Source organism: Salvelinus namaycush, chromosome 12 (assembly GCF_016432855.1).
Source record: "Salvelinus namaycush isolate Seneca chromosome 12, SaNama_1.0, whole genome shotgun sequence".
Taxonomy (NCBI): Eukaryota; Metazoa; Chordata; class Actinopteri; order Salmoniformes; family Salmonidae; genus Salvelinus; species Salvelinus namaycush.
In genome coordinates, this window is record NC_052318.1 from 101,604 (window position 1) to 118,515 (window position 16,912).

At 44.4% G+C, this 16,912-nt stretch overlaps 2 protein-coding genes across 2 annotated transcripts; both read right to left on the minus strand.

Annotated features, from left to right (window-relative positions):
- Positions 1-278: 278 nt before the first annotated feature.
- timm10b (translocase of inner mitochondrial membrane 10 homolog B (yeast)) lies at positions 279-4,574 on the minus strand. Its single transcript, XM_039004562.1, has 3 exons — positions 4,308-4,574; positions 4,100-4,195; positions 279-1,660 (listed from the first exon to the last, which is right to left on the minus strand). The coding sequence occupies exons 1-3, from the start codon at positions 4,332-4,334 to the stop codon at positions 1,085-1,087; spliced, it is 699 nt and encodes a 232-aa protein (XP_038860490.1). The 5' UTR covers positions 4,335-4,574; the 3' UTR covers positions 279-1,084.
- A 4,672-nt stretch (positions 4,575-9,246) lies between these two features.
- On the minus strand, positions 9,247-16,268 carry kpna7 (karyopherin alpha 7 (importin alpha 8)). The gene is made up of 13 exons (XM_039004563.1): positions 16,203-16,268; positions 15,825-15,965; positions 14,685-14,770; positions 14,137-14,305; positions 13,035-13,134; positions 12,878-12,960; positions 12,213-12,299; positions 11,907-12,083; positions 11,719-11,775; positions 11,167-11,343; positions 10,040-10,222; positions 9,767-9,913; positions 9,247-9,333 (listed from the first exon to the last, which is right to left on the minus strand). The coding sequence occupies exons 1-13, from the start codon at positions 16,266-16,268 to the stop codon at positions 9,247-9,249; spliced, it is 1,560 nt and encodes a 519-aa protein (XP_038860491.1).
- Between the last annotated feature and the right edge of the window lie 644 nt (positions 16,269-16,912).

The window sequence follows — 16,912 nt, forward strand, 5'->3', positions numbered from 1 at the left end:
GACCTGTATTTCATTATCCTCATTGTACTGTATTTACTGAAATGACCTGTATTTCATTATCCTCGTTGCATTGCACTGTATTTACTGAAATGCTGTACGACTATAATGCTTTGGCAATAGCTACTAATTGTATTTCATGCCAATAAAGCAATTTGAGCGAGAGACTGAAATGTCTTGTGCATTCCACTGCTTTTAACTCCTTCAGGGGGAAGAACAATTTCCCTCCTCAAAAATCACACAGACAAACACATCATAGGAAAGAAGTTTGACAAGAAATCTAAAAATCACAACTTCCTTTCCAGAATCGTTTAATATTTGACAGAATAGTATTTTTCCATCACGGTGTAAGCCAGTGTTGTACAACAAGGCAAAATCCTCATCAACATATTGTACTCTGTATTGCTGACAACCAAGCACTTACCCTGCAGGGTAGTAAGGTGGCACACTTGATTCAGACAAGTATAGCAAGGACTCCAGGTTGACTGAAGACCAGAATGTTTGTGCAGGGCTGTATTGAAACCCTGCACCTCCAGTAGTTCTCCAGGATCCTTGGTTCAACTCTATACATACACTCAAGATGACAGTCCTGTGTGGTCAGGGTGGATGGGGGCAGTAGGCTGGGGGAGAGAGGGACATCACTGGTAGGAGCTGGGGTTAGGGCCGGGGTCAGGGCTGGGGTCAGGGTGGATGGGGTCAGTAGTCTGGGGGAGAGAGAGGGACATCACTGGTAGGAGCTGGGGTTAGGGTGGATGGGGGCAGTAGTCTGGGGGAGAGAGGGACATCACTGGTAGGAGCTGGGGTTAGGGTGGATGGGGGCAGTAGTCTGGGGGAAGAGAGGGACAACACTGGTAGGAGCTGGGACTGGAGCTGGGGTTAGGGACGGGCCTGGGGCGGGGTTAGGGACTGGCCTGGGGTCGGGGTTAGGGCCAGGCTTAGGGTTAGGGCTGGGCTTAGGGTCGGGGTTAAGGCCGGGCCTGGGGTTGATCTCTGTGTTACCATAGGAGCCTCTATTGTAGGTGCTGGTGTCGCCTCTACAGGCACCATATGTGTAAATGTGGGCGGAACTAACATTACTGGTGCCTGGTTATCTACTACGGTGGGGACCAGTTGGTGCTGCACTAGGAACAGCAGTGACTGTGGATTGATCATATCTAACAGGGGACGACTCTAAAATTGGGCCTGAAGTCAGCCTGGTGAGCCCTACTCCATTCACAGCCTGGGAGAGGGAGGAAGGCACCAGTGGTTCTGAGGCGGCGGGTGAGGCAGCTGCTAGTTTAACCTCTGTAGAGGTGGTGCAGGGGGGTTCAGGTGAGGAGGGGGTGGCGGGTGAAGCAGCTGGACCCAGGTCTGCAGAGACATCTAAAACAGCAGGCTTTAAGACTGAGCCAGCCATCACCGATACCTCTGAAGCCGTCACAGCCTCACCTGTCCCCGAGGCTTTACCCCCGATTGAGGCTATCGGTAGGCTTTGATCAGCCAAGTCAGCTGTCCCCTGCAGTGCACCTGCAGCCTCAGCCTCTGCTGTGACCAGCTCAGCGTTCTTCTTCTCCATCTCAGCCATGCGGCGCTGCACCATCCCCGGCATCAGGTTGACATAGGTCCCCATCAGACGGTGGTTAGAGCGGATCAGCTTCCCCGCACAGCTGTCTGCACAGCGCTCCTAGAGGACGGGAGGATAAACGCAGGTGTTAATCACATCTCATTCTAAATACTGTGTCATGGTCCTTCAGTATCAAAGCACTGAAATATAACAGCTCCCACTATCTTATTGTTAGCAATGTCTTTCAACCAATCGTCAGTCATTTGAGTCAGTGCAGTACATGTTGAGTGCCCTTCTCTGTAAGCATGCTGAACGTCTGTTGTGCATTTGTTTACAGAGAAATAACATTGTATTTGGTCAAACACCACTTGTTCCAACAGTTTTCTAAAAGCTGATAGGTCTGCTGTTAGAACCAGTAAAGACTGATTTACCACTCTTGGTTAGAGGTGTTCCCCAATTCCCCAGTTGTCTTGAACGGTCTGAAGTCGGATATTTCCCAGTTGTCTTGAACGCAGCACTTAAAATGATTATGCCAAAGTCTCCAGTCATGTAATATTACGTATAATTGCATGAAATAGATTAATAAAAGGCCACAACAAATGTTTCCCATGTGTGCCACAATGCAAATGTGATGCATGCAATGCATAATTATAAAGGTCATTTGTTTTCTCATGCGTTCCAGTACCTCTGGCGCTCACTTTTTGCTCCCATATATATATATATAGATACACAGAGCATTCAGAAAGTATTCAGACACCTTCACTTTTTCCACATTGTTACGTTACAACCTTATTCTAAATTTGATTCATTTTTTCCCCTCATAAATCTACACACAATACCCCATGACATCACAATACCCCATGACATCACAATACCCCATGACATCACAATACCCCATGACATCACAATACCTCATAATGACATCACAATACCTCATAATGACATCACAATACCTCATAATGACATCACAATACCTCATAATGACATCACAATACCCCATGACATCACAATACCTCATAATGACATCACAATACCTCATAATGACATCACAATACCTCATAATGACAAAGCAAAGAGGTTTTTAGAAATGTTTACAAATGTATTACAAATTTAAAAAACCTTATTTATTATTTACATAAGTATTCAGACCCTTTGCTATGACACATGAAATTGAGCTCAGGTGCATCCTGTTTTAATTGATCATCCTTGAGATGTTTCTACAACTTGATTGGAGTCCACCTGTGGTAAATTCAATTGATTGGACATGATTTGGAAGGTACACACCTGTCTATATAAGGTCCCACAGTTGACAATGCATGTCAGAGCAAAAACCAAGCCATGAGGTCGAAGGAATTGTCCGTAGAGCTCGGAGACAGAATTGTGACGAGGTACAGATCTGGGGAAGGGTACCAAAACATTTCTGCAGCATTGAAGGTCCCCAAGAACACAGTGGCCTCCATCATTATAAAATGGAAGAAGTTTGGAACCACCAAGACTCTTCCTAGAGCTGGCCGCCCGGCCAAACTGAGCAATCATGGGAGGAGGGCCTTGGTCAGGGAGATGACCAAGAACCCGATAGTCACTCTGAAAGAGCTCCAGAGTTCCTCTTTGGGAGAACCTTCCAGAAGGACAACCATCTCTGCAGCACTCAACCAATCTGGCCTTCATGTTAGAGTGGCCAGACGGAAGCCACTCAGTAAAAGGCACATGACAGCCCGCTTGGAGTTTGCCAAAAGGCACCTAAACGACTCTCAGACCCTGAGAAACAATATTCTCTGGTCTGATGAAACCAAGATTGAACTCTTTGGCCTGAATGCCAAGTGTTACGTCTGCAGGAACCCTGGCACCATCCCTACGGTAAAGCATGGTGGTGTCAGCATCATGCAGTGGGGATGTTTTTCTGCAGCAGTCTCTGAATGTCCAGACTTGAACCCAATCAAACATCTCTGGAAAGACCTGAAAATAGCTGTTCCGCGACACTCCCCATCCAACCTGACAGAGCTCGAGAGGATCGGCAGAGAAGAACGGGAGAAACTCCCCAAATACAGGTGTGCCAAGCTTGTAGCATCATACCCAATAAGACTTGAGGCTGTAATCGCTGACAAAAGGTGCCTCAACAAAGTACTGAGTAAAAGGTCTGAATACTTATTTAAAAGTAATATTTCAGTTTTTAATTTGTAATTCATTTGCACAAATTTCTAAACCTGTTTTTCCTTGGTCATTCTTTGTCATTATGGGGTATTGTATGTAGATTACGAAGAGAAAATCAATTTTAGAATAAGGCTGTAGCGTAACAAAATGTGGAAAATGTCAAGGGGTCTGAATACTTTCCGAATGCTGTGTGTGTGTGTGTGTATGTGTGTGTATATATTCATTCAATAGGCTACATCGGTCAATACAAACTTTGAATGAGGAAACGATGTTGCCCACTCACCTAAAAAACTAAAATCACTACACCACCGGGTAAAGACAGAGCCTTGTCCCTGAGGAGTTCAGCTACCAACCCCATGTCTCACACACACACCCACTCATACAGCCATGTAATGTGCCAGGCCTCACCTCGTCCATGGTGAGACTTCTGTAGTTGAAGTTACTGGTGCATCTCTGGAAACAGATCTCTGTCATACGGTTGTAGACCATCAGAAAGTCCCGCAGCTAAAACAACCAAACATAGGATCAACACAAAAAGCCTCGTCTTGGAGTCATCTCATGGCTACATCTGTAACATGTCCGTTCATAAAAACATGATCACATGGGATGAACTTACGTTTCGTATTTGTGCTTCGGGCTCCATGGTGTAACGTCTTGTCAAATCGGCTAGTTAGCTTCACTAGCTTTGCAATGCGTTAGCGTTGAAATATCTTGCCAGCCTCTATGTTTATATTGAACTGAAAAGACGCCTCCACACGATGTGCAGTTCATGTATGAATACGTAAAAACATATAGTTACAATGAAGAGAACATACGACCGAAAATAATCACGTTGATATGACAGACTAGAGCAGCTTGACTTTGAGGTTAGTGCTATTCGGGATCCCTAGGACGTATATCCTTCTTCGGTGGTGTTATGCCGGTCCGCAAACGTAAAAGGTGCATGCCGCCACCTACTGTATGGGTAATGAACGAAAAAAAAAATCCATTGCGGGAAAGGGAAAAAACAAATTACAATACAACAAATAAAATACATCCTTCGACCCATCCCACTCCTTCAGTCATAGTCCAGATCACATCCCTATACAGACTCAGGGGCCTGTGATGGAGTCCTCAATAAACGTTCAGCCACAATGCCTATTTTCTCCTATTTCTCCTAAAAGTCCACCTTTTTTAACATGTCAGGATCCTGTTGGCGAGGAACATTTACTGATGTCTCTAATCTAATAGCCTATACTCCTGTTGTAAAGAGAAGCCTATACTCCTGTTGTAAAGAGAAGCCTATACTCCTGTGGTAAAGGGAAGCCTATACTCCTGTGGTAAAGAGAAGCCTATACTCCTGTGGTAAAGAGAAGCCTATACTCCTGTTGTAAAGAGAAGCCTATACTCCTGTGGTAAAGAGAAGCCTATACTCCTGTGGTAAAGAGAAGCCTATACTCCTGTGGTAAAGAGAAGCCTATACTCCTGTTGTAAAGAGAAGCCTATACTCCTGTGGTAAAGAGAAGCCTATACTCCTGTTGTAAAGAGAAGCCTATACTCCTGTTGTAAAGAGAAGCCTATACTCCTGTTGTAAAGAGAAGCCTATACTCCTGTTGTAAAGAGAAGCCTATACTCCTGTGGTAAAGAGAAGCCTATACTCCTGTGGTAAAGAGAAGCCTATACTCCTGTTGTAAAGAGAAGCCTATACTCCTGTGGTAAAGAGAAGCCTATACTCCTGTTGTAAAGAGAAGCCTATACTCCTGTTGTAAAGAGAAGCCTATACTCCTGTGGTAAAGAGAAGCCTATACTCCTGTTGTAAAGAGAAGCCTATACTCCTGTGGTAAAGAGAAGCCTATACTCCTGTTGTAAAGAGAAGCCTATACTCCTGTTGTAAAGAGAAGCCTATACTCCTGTGGTAAAGAGAAGCCTATACTCCTGTGGTAAAGAGAAGCCTATACTCCTGTGGTAAAGAGAAGCCTATACTCCTGTTGTAAAGAGAAGCCTATACTCCTGTTGTAAAGAGAAGCCTATACTCCTGTGGTAAAGAGAAGCCTATACTCCTGTGTTAAAGAGAAGCCTATACTCCTGTTGTAAAGAGAAGCCTATACTCCTGTTGTAAAGAGAAGCCTATACTCCTGTTGTAAAGAGAAGCCTATACTCCTGTTGTAAAGAGAAGCCTATACTCCTGTGGTAAAGAGAAGCCTATACTCCTGTTGTAAAGAGAAGCCTATACTCCTGTGGTAAAGAGAAGCCTATACTCCTGTTGTAAAGAGAAGCCTATACTCCTGTTGTAAAGAGAAGCCTATACTCCTGTTGTAAAGAGAAGCCTATACTCCTGTGGTAAAGAGAAGCCTATACTCCTGTGGTAAAGAGAAGCCTATACTCTTGTAAAGAGAAGCCTATACTCCTGTGGTAAAGAGAAGCCTATACTCCTGTGGTAAAGAGAAGCCTATACTCTTGTAAAGAGAAGCCTATACTCCTGTTGTAAAGAGAAGCAATGTGCTTAATATTAGGAAAGTTGAGAAATAAATAGTAGGCCTAGCCTATAGAAAGCTGATGGGATCTTCATCTTTTTAATAGAGGAGGTAGAGCCAATCAGTTGTGTTATGACAAGGTAGGAGTGGTATACAGAAGACAGCCCTATTTGGTAAAAGACCAAGTCCATATTATGTCAAGAACAGCTCAAATGAGCAAAGAGAAATTACAGTCCATCATTACTTTAAGACATGAAGTTCAGTCAATGCGTAAAACTTTGAAAGTTTCTTCAAGTGCAGTCACAAAAACCATCAAGCGCTATGATGACTGACTCTGAGGACCGCCACAGGAAAGGAGGACAGAGTTACCTCTGCTGCAGAGGATAAGTTCATTAGAGTTACCAGCCTCTGAAATTGCAGCCCAAATAAATACAGAGTTCAAGCAACAGACACATTTTTTTTACATTTTTTTTGTCATTTAGCAGACGCTCTTATCCAGAGCGACTTACAGTAGAGTGCATACATTTTATTACATTTTGTTGTAATAAATTACACATTACACATTTTTATTACACATCTCAACATCAACTGTTCAGAGGCTACATGAAATAAGGCCTTCATGGTCAAATTGCTGCAAAGAAACCAGTACAATTTTTTTTTTTATTAAGAAATATAACCTTTATTTAACTAAGCAGGTTAGGTAATAACACATTTTTATTTACATTGACAGCCTACACCGGCCAAACCCGGACGACGCTGGGCCAAACCCGGACGACGCTGGGCCAATCGTGCGCCACCCAATGGGACTCCAATCACGGCCGGGTGTGATACAGCCTGGATTCGACCCAGGGTCTGTAGTGATTCCTCTGGCTCTGAGATGCAGTGCCTTAGGGTTCCCGAGTGGCACAGCGTTCTAAAGGACACCAACAAGAAGAAACTTGGGCCAAGCAACACGAGCAATGGACATTAGACCGGTGGAAATCTGTCCTTTTGTCTGATTAGTCCAAATTTAAGATTTTGGATCCAACCGCCGTGTTTTCGTGAGACAGAGTAGCTGAACAAATGATCTCCGCATGTGGTTCCCACCGTGAAGCATGGAGGAGGAGGAAGTGTGGTGGTGCTTTGCTGGTGACACTGTCAGGGATTTATTTAGAATTCAAGGCACCCTTAACCAGCATGGCTACCACAGCATTCTGCAGAAATACACCATCCCATCTGGTTTGGGCTTAGTGGGACTATCATTTGTTTTTAAACAGGACAATGACCCAACACACCTCCAGCCTGTGTAAAGTCTATTTGACCAAGAAGTAGAGTGCTGGAGGGCTGCATCAGCCGACCTCAACCCAATTGAGATGTGGAATGAGTTGGACCGCAGACTGAAATAAAAGCAGCCAACAAGAGCTCAGCATATGTGGGAAATCCTTCAAGACTGTTGGAGAATCATTCCAGCTGATAATGCCAAGAATGTGCAAAGCTGTCAAGGCAAAGGGTGGCTACTTTGAAGAATCTAAAATATATTTGTTTAATTAACACTTAGTTGCTACATGATTCCATAGGTGTTATTTCGTACAATTATTCTACAATGTCAAATAGGTGTTTTAACTTAACTGGGACTGTAAAAATGATTTTTTTGGATTGGATTTGTTATTGCTTTGTCATTATGGTGTGTTGTGTAGCTTGAGGGCGGGGGGGGGGAAACAAATTACATCTATTTTAGAACAAGGCTGTAACAAAATGTGGAAAGAGGGGTCTGAAAACTTTCCGAAGGCAATAACTTCAGTTTAGAAAGAAGCTTGGGCATGGTCTAATTGGTTCAGCCAGAAATACATCCAGGTTTAACTTTAATGAACTCATTGATCCTGCTTTGTAGTATACCCTACGGTCATTCACTACAATGGTGAGCTAGTGTCTGTATAAAACCACCCAACTCCCACCATGACTCATCTGAACATTAAGGACACAATGGTCTGTTAGCCATATATGACTCTTCTAATCCATATACAACAATGTGCCATCTAATGCAGGTGAGCCAATTCAGCCCGCGAGTGTGTGGAACTAGATGCCCATTATAAAATGGCCATGCACAGTAAATGTCTTCCCTATCTGGCCTGCAAATTGCTTTTGAACATATTGAAACACCAATGTGTCCCTCGAGCCTAAATTGCCTACCCCTGATGTATAGATGTTTGGGGAAATGCCATCTTGGTCATACTCACTAAGCACCAAAGTGAACACTGACTCCCAGAAATGGTTGGTTTTAAAACCTTGCTAGTGTGCATGAATTACAACTCAGATGTTTACATTCAATATTTCCCCATACGTTCCATTGGCCGTATAGGAGCTTTCAATATGTTCCAGGATTGGTAGATAAGACATTGCTTTTGTTAGAGATTAAAATGTGAATGACCAACAAGTATCCAGGAAGACAATCGTCCAATAAGAATGACCAGTGTGACCATGTGTTATCCATTAACAGTAGGGATTAGTCAAACGCGAGAGATCTGCACCAGTGAAATGTAAAGGTGTTCAGGGATACTGCATTAATGGTAAAGCCCGGCAGCTCAATTGAACATTAATTTGAAATCAGCCTGTAAGGAATCGTGCCCCATAACCAAAGTAGCTTGTCAATAATAATTAAAACTAATTAATTAAAACAATAATAAAAACTCAAATGGGCTTGTGCAAGATAACAGGGTATGATTAAAAAGTAATCAAAAAAGTTGGGGTTTGTGCCACCCAAAAGCTCAGGAGGTGCATGGTACATTTAAATCATTTGGTGAAGGGCACATTGATTTTTTTCACCTAGTTAGGGCATGAGTCAAACAGCGACCTTTGTTACTGGCCCAACTCTTGAAATAAGTGATCTTGGTTAAGTAGAAATGTTCCAACTATGTTTACTTGCCAGCTAAGTTAAATTCGGTATGAAATAACTCCATCTGTAAAATCATATAACCCCGGATGGGTATGAATCTGATACCACCCTAGTAAACAATGAAACACTACAGTGGAGATGATAAACTAGTCAGCTGGCCCAGAAGTGCAAAAAATATATTTATTACTTATTCAAAATCATGTTGTATTTTAACACTGGACTATGGACTATTAAAACCGGAAGGTCTTCTGCACATCCTGGGTCTTGAAGGCCAAGGTTGTATCAGTGGCTTCAGTCTGCAGACCCTCAGCCTCCTCCTGGGACAATGCAAGATGTTGTTAGACCCACCTGATCAATTAGATTTTAACCAACACATTGTTTCTCAAAGTGAAAATGCAATAAGATTATTCTAGGGCTCTGTCTGAAGTGTAAAAGCAGTCAACTCAATGAGTTCTCAAATCAAAAGCTCATTGGAGGAAGAGGAGCACCAATTGGGGGGGGGGGGGGGGGGAGATGAGGGATCGAGGACTTGACTGCTTCAACACCTTTCAGACAGCAATGAAGGACCATCAGTTCACCGACTACTCCCAGGTGCTATTCACCGACTACTCCCAGGTGCTATTCACCGACTACTCCCAGGTGCTATTCACCGACTACTCCCAGGTGCTATTCACCGACTACTCCCAGGTGCTATTCACCGACTACTCCCAGGTGCTATTTAATGACTACTCCCAGGTGCTATTTACTGACATCAGTGAAGAACTTCTCTATGAGTCCCTGGGCCGTACGGTACACGGTGTCATTCTCATGGTTCTGCAGCATCTCGATCTTATCCAGGCCTCCCAACTCCTCAACCAGTAGACACAGCTTATCAGTCTCACCCATCTTCTCTGCTGCCTGGAACAAGAGGGGATGAGAGAACGAATGTAACGAGGTAACTCCTCAGACTGCTTCTCCGCTGCCTGGGAGGAAAAGCGGGTCACCCTCTAAACTTTAAGTAGCAGCAATGACTAGGTATCTCACCATGAAGAGGTTGCTGATGGCATCCAATATGACGAGGATGGTCTTGGAGTCTTTGACAGTCAATAGGTTGAGGATGGCCTCCAGGCCTCCTGATTGGACCAGTTGGATAACCTGCTCCACTGTGCCACCGCTGGTGAAGTTAGTTATGGCCCACACCGCCTCCCGCTGGGTCTTAAAGTCACCCTGAGAGAACACCAGATACGGGGATTAGACTGGGGTGGTTAGTTATGGCCCACACCGCCTCCCGCTGGGTCTTAAAGTCACCCTGAGAGAACACCAGATACGGGGATTAGACTGGGGTGGTTAGTTATGGCCCACACCGCCTCCCGCTGGGTCTTAAAGTCACCCTGAGAGAACACCAGATACGGGGATTAGACTGGGGTGGTTAGTTGTGGCCCACTGCATCAGTCACCGAGAAACCAGAAATACAGGGTAAATGCTTATGATCGTTAATGCAGACTTGAGCTTATCAATGCACCACCTTTCCCCTCGCCTGTTGATATATTTTATAATGTCTTACAAGTGTTACTGTGCATGAGGCTTAACACATTGTATTTTTACTACTATTTAACAAAACATATTTCATTAAATATTTTATCAAATGAAAAGGACGACAAATCTTTGCGAGGGAATCTGATCTAGTCGGTCCTCAACTAATTGCTCAGACACTTCATTCAGGGTAAGTGGAGTTGTCAATGGCAACAAATCCTTCAGAACATGTACAAGAACATGCTAAAGAACATGCTAAAGAACATGCTAAAGAACATGCTAAAGAACATGCTAAAGAACATGCTAAAGGTCGCCACATTTGTATGAGCGTTTATCCCGTGTTAAACTCGGCCAGCTCACTTCTGTGAACTTAACCTGCTTCGTAGGACACCTCTGGTCTATGAGTGCAGGCGGTAGACTAGTGGTTCCCAACCCTCTCCTCCGGGACCCCCAGCCAGCCGTTCCAGAACTAGCTCATCTGATACAACTTGTCAACAAGCCCTTGATTAATATGTTCTAGTTCAGGGCTACAAATACATTGTAACATCTGAGGGTTCCAAAGGAGAAGTCTGAAAAGCACAGGTGAGTAGCTGCTGTATCAGTTGGCTAGTGTGGAGGTGTAGTGAGGTGTCACCAACGTTGCGTAGCAGGTCAATAAGCGGGGGCAGCAGGCCGCAGGTGAGCATTTGTTGAATCTGTTGAGCGGGACCAGCAGCGATGTTGGATACGGCCCAGGCTGCCTCCTTCTGAACGCTGGGCTTGCTGTGTCTCATTAAACTAGGCAGGACAGACAGCACCCCTGCATCGATGGCCACCTGACAGGAATACAATTATTAAAGTAAAAGTTAAATCAAGCGTACAGGTAGTTCAGTATCCTCTAGCCACCTAAACTCATAATACAAATGGACTGTCCAAAGCTTCGTAATCATAGCGTAGTAGCCAGTTAATGTAAATACATTTCTTCATCAAGTGAATATTAGTTAACTCCTAAAGCTTACAGGCAATCATAAAACCACTGGCTAAGTGTAGTGAAATGTGTTTTTAACAGGGTCAGCCATAGTACAGCACCCTGGAGCAGGTTGGTGTTAAGTGACTTGGTCAAGACAAAACAGTTCCAAGAGCTTACGAGGGGAACAGCAACTACAGGCCAAACAATAACTGCTAAAGTGTATCAGTCCATAGTTAGTCACCTGAGTCTGGATGTCTGAGCCACTCACTATGTTCCCTATGGAGCGCAGAGCTGGGGTCTGGAGGGGAAAGATAAGCTTGAGTTAGTCAGTTTAGAACACCATAGGCCTTCAGATGTAGTGTTTAGAGTCTCTATAGCGAGCCCCGGGTCACTCCCGCTGACAGTAAATGAGCACTAGTCTTTATTTACCACCACAGTGAGCGCCTCAAAGGCCATGAGGGCCACCAGACGGGGGACAATACCGGTCTGGACCACAATATCGATACGGTCGTTGGCACCATCAGTCAGGTAGGACACGGCCCAGCATGCATCACTCAAGACATCCTGATCACTCAGGTGGAGGAGCTGAAGCAGAGAAGGCAGCACCTGGGGGAGGAAGTGCACACTTCTAGATGAGGGGAGGAAGTGCACACTTCTAGATGAGGGGAGGAAGTGCACACTTCTAGATGAGGGGTTAGTGAACCGAGTGCAACAGTGTGCGTTTGTGGAGGTTACCTGTTGGACAGCAGATAGGGGAGGGAAGGGGTTCTTGTTCCTACAGAGGTTAGACAGGGTCCATGTCAAGTTACGAAGGTATCCCACCTGGAGAGGAGAGATGACTTGTAACCAGTTCAGGAAACTGAAAGTGGGGGGGGGGAGCAAACATTCATTCTGTTCCTACCCTAAATTTTAGAATAAGTCGGTAATGTAACAGAAATTGGAATAAGTCAAGGGGTCTGACTACTTTCAATACACTAATTCCGCAGGCCTAATTCAGCGCTGGGCATCTTATGACATGCATTGATGCCAAGCCGCCTCCACCCTCACCTGCATCTTGCACCCTACTCGTCTGGCATTTTTTTTTATTTAACTAGGCAAGTCAGTGAAGAACAAATTCTTATTTTCAATGACAGTAAATAGCTTCCCCACTCCTTAGAAAAGCTGTTCGAGCCACACGAATTGGTGAAATCTTATTAAACAGGTTAAGAATTGTATTTTACGTGTCAGATCAGAAGGAAAACAATTTGTTAACAGGATGTAAAATTGGTTCAAACATGACAGGTGACAAAGGTAGCCCACCTGGTGGGTGGAGCCAAACGTAACATGAAAAGTAGATAAGAGCAGGTGTACATTAAGGACCCTACAGTGTGTTTACTTAGGACAGGTGTACGTGAACTTACAGGTGTGTCTGGGGTGATTCTAGACAGCAGAGCAGGGATCACGTTACATTCTATCAGAGTATCTCGATACGCCGGACCGTCACCTGAAAACAGGAAATAGTCTTAGCATGTAGGCTGTTGTTCAAGTTGCCCTCGTGTTTCCTGGGCTCTGTGTTACCTGCTATGTTGCCCAGGGCCCAGACAGCCTGCTCACTGATGTGCAACATGGGGGATGCCAGCAGAGATATGAAAGCTGGTACTGCACCATGCTCTACCACCTGTAGAGGGAGACATTACACCAGTCAAATCCAGCCAAGCCATACAGAAAATCGTTACATCACATGGGCCAAATACAACAGGTGTATTAGACCTTAGTGAATTGTTTACTTACAAGCCCTGACCAACAATGCAGTTTAAAATAATGAAAGAGCAAGCACCAAGGCTGGTACCACTTGTGCGCTCCAGTGCCATCTAGAGGATGCCGAACAATGCAACAGTTTGGAAAGTTAAATATACTGAACAAAAATAAACTGACCAAGTTAGTTCATAAGGAAATCAATTGGAAAGGTTTTATGCCCTAATCTATGGATTTCACATGATTGGGCAGGGGCCCAGCCCACTTGGGAGCCAGGCCCAGCCAATCAGAGTGTTTCCCCAACAAAAGCGCTTTAGCTAGAAATACTCCTGTGTCATCTGTCGGGGTGGCTCTCAGACTATCCCCCAGGTGAAGCAGTCCTGGGCTGGCATGTTTACGTGTGGTCTGCCATTGAGAGGCCGGTTGGACATACGGCCAAATTCTCAAAATCGAGCGGCTTATGGTAGAGAAATGAATATTCAATTCTCTGGCAACAGCTCTGGTTGACATTTCTGCAGTCAGCATGCCAATTGCACTCAACATCTGTGGCATTGTGTTGTGACAAACGGCACATTTTACAGTGGCCTTTTATTGTCCCCAACACAAGGTGCACCGGTGTAATGATCCATGCTGATTAAACAGCTTATTGATATGTCACACCTGTCAGGTGGATGGTTTATCTTGGCGAAGGAGAAACACTCACTAACAGGGATGCAAACTGCACAATTTGAGAAATAAGCTTGGAACATTTCTGGGATCTTTAATTTCAGTTCATGAAACCAACATGGTGTTTTTTTGTTCAGTATAGTAGGCTTTCACCACCGAGGGGGACTCACCAGGTTAGCCAAGCCATAGCTAGCTTAGTGAGTGACTCCAGTGTACCTGAAGCAATGGTGAAAGCCCCGAGCTGTGTGTGTGCATGCACCTGTTGTGTGTGCCAGGAGGTGCCCGAGGCAATGTTGGTAAGAGCCCAGGCGGCTTCAAACTGCAGACTGGGGTCATCGTCTCTCCCGAGGAACTCAACAAATCTGGACAGCAGCCCTGCCTCCACTATCTCCTTTAGAGGGGGGTTACGCTCACGGGACAGCAGCTTCCTACAGGGGGGGAAATGAGTTACCCTAGTCCCTGTAGGGCTCGTCAACATTCAGTGGTAATGCATTCAGTAATGCAACCGACCAGGTATCCCCTTCCACACAGCCATTAACAGAGATGTATTAGAAACAGTCAATGTTGCAATGTTCCCTTGCCAGTGGACATGATTATGACCTTACCAGTGCCCTTAGTACCTTCAAACCATCATTTGACTAGTCTAAATTGAGATGCACAGCAAAGACTTAAATTGTGAGAAATGAGGCTGCTGCCAATGCGTCAACATAAACCAGAAGTGGTCATGCGGCCCAGTTGGTAAGTGCTGCTAGTAACGCCAAAGTCAAGGTCAATTACCTCAGGAACCAACTCATTGCTGGACCTTACCTGGCAGCCTGACATCCTCTGGTCTGTCTCTCCTTGCAGTCACTGTTCACATGACCAACAACCTCCTCGATGGTAGTCACAGTCACCTGGAGACAAAGCATGACAACCAAATGTCATGACAGAACTTACAAAAATACCCTGAGAGGTGGGGTCATATCCTTTCCAATAGTAATTCAGGGTCAATTTCAATTCAGAAATGACATTCAAATAAAGAATCCCCACAATACTCTGACACATGGTCTAGGAATTTGAGTTCACTTCCTGAATTGAAATTGACCTACCTTGACCAGATCAGCTTCCCAAATGGAACCCTAGTCCCTACTCTAGTGGCCTTTTAACCAGGGCCCATAGAGGCTAAAGTAGTAATCCATGTACAGAAGGGTGTTATACCTTTGATAAGCCAACAATATCCTGAAAGTCAGTCACCTGGAGGTGCTAAGAACTCTTATATTATAAACTGGGTGGTTTGAGCCCTGAATGCTGATTGGCTGAAAGACATGGTATATCAGACCATATAAAATGGCCATGACAACACATGTAGTTTCACTGCTTTAATTATGTTGGTAACCAGTTTAACAGCAAGGCACCTCGGGGGGTTTGTGGTATATGGCCAATATACCACAGCTAAGGGCTGTGTCCAGGCACCTCGGGGGTATGGTATATAACCAATATACCACAGCTAAGGGCTGTGTCCAGGCACCTCGTGGGTTTGTGGTATATAACCAATATACCACAGCTAAGGGCTGTGTCCAGGCACTCCGTATAACATCCCTTAACCATGGTTTGATTGTAGGCCACAAATATGACTTATCTAGAGATTACTTTAAGGTACAGTTTGCCATCAATCCATGGTTAATTTTCACCAGAAATGTTTCCTCATACGTTTTAGCACGTGCACAAATACCATTCAAGTCATAGGTCAATATTAACATTTCACACAACGTTCAAAACCTCTAATATCAATCCCATGACTTGAATGGGTTTGGTACTACACTTGTTGATATAACGTTAGCATGTGGAGACAAATGATGGATTGCCGGCGTCATACCTCGTCCATAGACTTCACAGCCTAGGTAACATGAATCCAGTCATTGTAATTTGGAAGAACCATCCCTTTACTGTAACAACTCAAATATGTACCTCGTGGTTGTCGGTGTTGAATTCTGGAGACTGGACCGCATCCTCCGGTAGAGTGGAGATGTTCCGCCTCTTGAGGAAGTTCTCGTTCTTCGCGGCTTTACGCAGCTCCACGCACTCCGCTATCCGCCGCTCACGGAGCTTCTACAGACAAAATTACATTGGTATCAGGCTACAAGGTATTCAATAAAAAATAAAAATAATTTTCGGAAAATCGTTACGATTGAAGGCTATAAGTGCTGTCATCCTGCGCTCATGGAGTTGGATGGGGGAAAAGATCCAAACCGAAATGTGGAAAAAATAATGCAGAACAAAAACAAAGGACCTTCAACTAACTCGACAGTTTAGAGAATCAAAGTCCAGGCTACGGATCTGATTTACCGACGGCTCTTTTCCCTTGTTCTTAAACTTGCTCAGACGGTCATCAGTAGCACTCTTGGTGGGCATGTTGACCGTTGGGTTAGACGAACAAAGTTCTCTCTTTGAGACACAACAGCCGAATGCCTCCTGTAGGGTTGTCAGGAGATTAAATACATCTTCAGAAGGATGACAGGTGCATCTCCATGCTGGTGATTAGAGTGACACTCCTGACACACGCTCCTCCTAATTGTTTCCCCGGTCAATCCAATGGTGCGCTTGATTGAGCTCGCCTGTGGCGCCGGTGTGCAAATATCCTTGAAAACCAAGGGAATGCCTCATTAGTGCACAACCCGGACCATGTCAAGCACATACATTGTGTGAAACTGTGTCTTTTTCTTCTATTTACAAACTCAATACTCTGATTTAAATATTTCATAAAGCTACTCTATATTACCAGTCAAACGCAGTCTTAAAGGTCCAGTGCAGTCAAAATGCTGTTTTTCCTGTGTTTTGCATCATATTGTAGAGCAGTTGATGAAGCGAATGCTGTAAAAGTGTGACCGATTTTGATCTGTGTTCTGATACAGAGCCTTCAGAAAGTATTCACACCCCTTTTTCCACATTTTGTTGTGGTACAGCTTGAATTAAACCTTTTGATTTTGTGTCACTGATCTACACACAAAGTTATTATTATTTTTACAAATGTATTTATAAAAAATGTAAAGCTGAAA

Bases quoted from the DNA above. Each gene is read 5' to 3' on its own strand.
- timm10b (XM_039004562.1), bottom strand. From the start codon at position 4,334: ATGGAGCCCGAAGCACAAATACGAAAC. The intron at 4,196-4,307 runs GTAAGTTCATCC...TGGTTGTTTTAG, and splicing joins CCGAAGCACAAATACGAAAC to CTGCGGGACTTTCTGATGGT. The intron at 1,661-4,099 runs GTGAGGCCTGGC...CCCGTCCTCTAG, and splicing joins GAAGTCTCACCATGGACGAG to GAGCGCTGTGCAGACAGCTG.
- kpna7 (XM_039004563.1), bottom strand. From the start codon at position 16,268: ATGCCCACCAAGAGTGCTACTGATGACCGTCTGAGCAAGTTTAAGAAC. The intron at 12,961-13,034 runs GTAACACAGAGC...TCCTGTTTTCAG, and splicing joins GGCCCTGGGCAACATAGCAG to GTGACGGTCCGGCGTATCGA. The intron at 11,344-11,718 runs GTGACTAACTAT...TATTCCTGTCAG, and splicing joins GCTCAGACATCCAGACTCAG to GTGGCCATCGATGCAGGGGT.